At 39.1% G+C, this 4,724-nt stretch overlaps 1 protein-coding gene across 1 annotated transcript; it reads right to left on the bottom strand.

Moving 5' to 3' along the window:
- Positions 1-243: 243 nt before the first annotated feature.
- LOC127131279 (uncharacterized) lies at positions 244-2,640 on the bottom strand. The gene is made up of 2 exons (XM_051060208.1): positions 1,534-2,640; positions 244-249 (listed from the first exon to the last, which is right to left on the bottom strand). Exons 1-2 carry the CDS (start codon positions 2,638-2,640, stop codon positions 244-246), a joined length of 1,113 nt encoding a protein of 370 aa, XP_050916165.1.
- Positions 2,641-4,724: the final 2,084 nt, after the last annotated feature.

The following is a 4,724-nucleotide window of genomic DNA, read 5'->3' as shown; positions in this document are numbered from 1 at the left end:
AATTTCATGAATTAGAGCATTCGAATTTTAACCATGCTGATGATGCAGAGTTGAAATCGTGTGAATCTGGCTTGGAGGAGCTGAAACAGATGCTCTATAGTGCTGAGGAAAATGAATGAATGATGGACAACAGCTCAACAATGCTTAATCTCGATGGAATCTTCAACTGCCATGAGCGAGCACAAGCTTCACAGTCCAAGATTCATGCAGAATTCTTCAAGATCCAGCTTCAATCTTCTTCAATTATGCCTGTAGATGATGAACAAATCGAAAGCAAAGCAAAAGATAAGAAGAAAATGGATGAAAAAAGTTGAGAGAATTTGAGATGAAAATTTCAGATCTGAGTTTTGTGTAGTTGTTGTTCTGAATTCTGTTAGGATTATGTTTAAATACCACATGCTAATCAAACTCACTAATCATGTTTAGCCAAAAACCCAAGAATTAGTGAAATTAACATGTTTATGCAAAATGCCAAAATCACCCTTATGCTCATGCAAGGCAATGGAACAGTGCGAATTTTTGATTGGAAATGAGTTCAAAACCTGTTTAGAGGCAAATGTAATTGGTTTGAAGTGAAAATAATGCATATTTTTCAAATGGATATTTTCCCTCCAAAAATTCAAATTAATTCAAGTGAAAAATGCAATATTTTTGTGATGAGAATTGATGAAATGTGATGCATGATTATGATAGTAGGGATCAAGAGAGAAATGCTCCAAAAGAACCACATGATTTGGCCATTTGGTTCAAAAGTTATGCAAGCTTGAAGTTCAAAATCCATTGACAATGATTTGATCATAACTTGCCAACCACACATGAGAAATCGATGTTCTTGGACTTTTTGGAAAGGTGAGAGCAAAATATTCAACTTTTATGTTAGACAAAATTTGATTTGAAGCTTTCTTGATGATGTAAACTTGAGGAGAAGACCTTTCCATTTTTGGCAGTTTGAAATTACAGGTCACTTACTATTTTTGGAAACTTTTCATCTGACCTCAAATTCTTCATTGTTGATGTTTGGCATGTTATATGAGACTTGTATGGACATGAATGAGGCCTCTCTAACCATCTCCCACCTTCAAATCCATGATTGAATGAATAGTTGACTTGTGTTGACTTTTTTAGGGTTTCAGTTGACTTGGCTATGATCAGATGGAATCCAAGCCTCTACCACTTGAGATTTTGATTCAAAATGATGTCATGGTTCATATGAACTCTTGTGAATGCTCATGGTGCCCAAATTCTTCATAATGGCCACCATCTATTGCTCAATGACTGCCTTTGACTGGCTTGACCTAATGGTTGCTTCATCTGCAAGTAACAAGGCTAGATGACAATATTTTTGTACTTTTGGTTAGTAAACAAATGAAAAGCAATGATACACAAATGCAAAACATGCTTGGTGATCAAGAACCACTCTCAAAAGACAACCCACCCACAGGGAAGGAGGCAAGGTGCACAATGATCCTTGAGGCAAATGATATGATATGATATGATGCCATGATGGATCTTAGGGAAAAATTGGGGTCTTACATCTATAGGTTCGGTGAATTTTCTTTTGATACTGGCTAATTCCTTAAGACTAATCTTAGTTTGGCCCATGTAGAATTGTTCATGAAACAATCTTTCCAAATGAGGCCAAACATCTATGGAATTTGGTGGCAAAGTTGTAAACCATGTGAAGGTGTTCTTTGTTAAAGAACTGGGGAAATATTTCATCCTTAGGTTCTCACTGTTCGCCAAATCCCCTGCCTCAGTCATGTATCTGGCTATGTGCTCTATAGTGGATTCACCAGTGTCCCCTGAGAATTTGGTGAACTTAGGGATTTTACAACCCCTTGGTAATTCTGTTTGTAGGACATATTCTGATAAAGAAGAGGAATAATTTGGCCGTCGAAGTCCTGTATTCAGACCATTCTGGGACATGATTCTTTCTATCATACTAGTTAAGTCATTTTCCATCATATTTTCCCGCCTGACCCTATGAATTACTTCGTCTGCATCCTGGTCTCTATTAACCATTATCACTCTCCTAGGTTGTTCTTTAGGGGCTTCCCATCGAATTGGCTGTTGTTCCAATCTTGCCCCCATGACCCTTTCGTCAGGCGCTTGCCTTGGTGGTCGAACCTGATCTATAGTTGGTTCTTCTCCCTGGATTATAACCTGGTTTGGCCTGCGTCGAACAGAAGATTGTGGGGCGCCTAGGAAATCTGTTATGCGTCCCATCTGCGCTGACAGTTGTTGGTATGTTTGGGCATTGTCAGTGTTAGTCCTATTCACATTCTGTATCAGGGGAGAAAAAATGGTATTCATTTCTCTTGCCAGAACTCCTACCATATCATGGTTACTGGCATCCATTTGTTGTCTAAAGGCTGCCTGGTTATTCGTTGTAAGGGTAGGTAATAGGGTAGGGATTCCTTGTGATTGGGTATTTCGACCTACATGGTTCATGCCAAAGCCAGAATTTTGAATTGGCGAAATAACCGTATTATGTGGTTGAGTATATATGGAATAATTGTTTTGAAGTCCTGCCATGGCAGTAGATGGCATTCCATATGGGTATTCTCTCAAAGGCCTAAAGTTCTCGAATCCTGGTGGCCTAGGGGTTGAAATTGCAGGAGTGTCTGCTACGCTTGACATAATAGCATTGTTGTCGAATTATACAAGGCCATAGATCCAGATGTTGGTATGGCCTGTGCACTAGGGATCTCAGTGGATACATCAATCGAATTTGCTCCGATTGTGCCTGTTCCCTGGGGAGGGAATTGTTCCCCTTAACTGGTTGTATTAACCATCTTTTTTGCGTTTTTTCTGTTGGTTATAGGTTGCGAATTGTTGGCTATCCTACACTTCTAAGGATCATACAACACTAATTTTTAAACCAAAAGAATAACAGCGATTTTGTATTGTAAAAGTAAAGCAAATTATTGTAATTAACAATTCTTTTGACACAGTCCCACTGGGCGTGCCAATTTGTTTACTAGTGATTTCTGATAAACAACCACTAGTCTTCCAATATTATAGATTTTTTGTAACTTATAGGATCGACTAGATTGATCCTAGGACATGTGTCTCAAGAACTATCATTACGGTGATTTGACTCATGGTTCAGTTTGTCTCTGGTTTATGAACAGCGAAAAGTGTTTTGACAACAATTCTAAACGAAATTTATGACTCTATGAATAAAGAGTAAATGATGATAAATTTGTAGGAAAGTGTGTTTAAAGATAACGAAAGTACTTGGAAAAGGTGAAGATAAGTGACTTGAAGTAAATGTTTTAAGTTTTGAGAAAGTACTGGAAATGAAAACTTGGCAGAATGTAAATGCAAAGGTAAAAATGATGATGAAATACTGAAAATAAGGGCAATTCGACAGAAGAAAATACAGTGAATAATTTTAATTTAAATGACTTGCATGAAATAGATAACATGAACCAAATTATGGTGTTCTTCATACATACATTTTCAGCATAAAACTCTTTTCTCTCGCTCTGGTACTTTGAGTATTTTTTGTGAATTTCTGTATATCTGTTTGAACACCCTGAAATCTAAAACTAAGACTCCTATTTATAACAATTCGACCCTAACGGCCTCTACACAGATGACTGCCACGTTCGACATTTCCAAACGTTGCATGTCTCAGATGTTTCCACGTGTTGGCCTGACGAAACTGCTTCGTTTAAATTTCAAATCTTTCCCGCTTGAAGCTTCGACTCTGTCAAAACGCCTACGTCGAAGAGAGCTTTGTGGAGATCCAAAAAATCCTCTAAGTCTCAGGCTTCGACAAGAAAGATTTATTTATCCAAGAAAAGAATTCAACAAACAGATTCGACACAGCCATTTTTTATTTATTCTCCAAAATGTAACACTTCCAAAGAACTTCAACTATTTTTCGAAATCTCCAGTTAACAGTTATGGGGCGTTTGCCAAGAAGAAAGAGGGAGAGGCACATGTTGTGTCCTCCCATATTAAACAAAGAAAACCCTCTGTGAAGAGGAAGACTGTGCGTCCCGCCAGTAACCAGCACCAGGTGGCTCATATAGCACCCGCTTTCAGGGAAAATCAACATTATCAGCATCAGAACCAGCAACAGCAACATCAACAACATCGTCCACAACAGCAGGCCTACCAGCCTCGAAACAATAATCAGACCAACACTAACTATGATAGGAAGAGGGTCAGTTTTGATCCTATTCCTATGACTTATGCAGAGCTATATCCTTCGTTGATCGAAAGGAAGCTGATCGGTCCACGTGACCCACCCGCTGTACCGACCAACCCTCAGTGGTGGTACAAGCCCGAGCTTCATTGTGTTTATCGTTCCGGTGCTCCCGGACATGATGTGGAGAACTATTATCCTCTCAAGACCAAGGTTCTGGATCTTGTGAGAAGCGGTATTTTATTTTTCGAGGACATAGGTCCTAATGTTAAGAAGAACCCATTGCCCGAGCATAGGAAGGCTGCAGTTAATATGGTTCAAGGTTGCCGTGGTAAATACAAGGTCAGATATGTCAGCCATATCAGACAATCTTTGGTCGAGATGCATAGACTGTTGTGTGGATACAGTCATTATGAGCATGACCACGATAGCTGCCGTGTGTGCACTGTCAATGAGAGAGGATGTCGTCAAGTCAGGAAAGACATCCAAGAGATGCTGGATCAGGGTGTGATCGAGATACTTCAGAATCGTGATGAGGATGAAGTTAATGTTATATCGCCTGTGT

The sequence above is a fragment of the Lathyrus oleraceus genome, chromosome 3 (assembly GCF_024323335.1).
Source record: "Lathyrus oleraceus cultivar Zhongwan6 chromosome 3, CAAS_Psat_ZW6_1.0, whole genome shotgun sequence".
In the NCBI taxonomy this organism is placed as follows: Eukaryota; Viridiplantae; Streptophyta; class Magnoliopsida; order Fabales; family Fabaceae; genus Lathyrus; species Lathyrus oleraceus.
This window is presented reverse-complemented; position numbering and strand designations above follow the sequence as displayed.

Excerpts from the sequence above, each read along its gene's own strand:
- LOC127131279 (XM_051060208.1), bottom strand. The coding sequence starts at position 2,640 with ATGTCAAGCGTAGCAGACACTCCTGCAATTTCAACCCCTAGGCCACCA.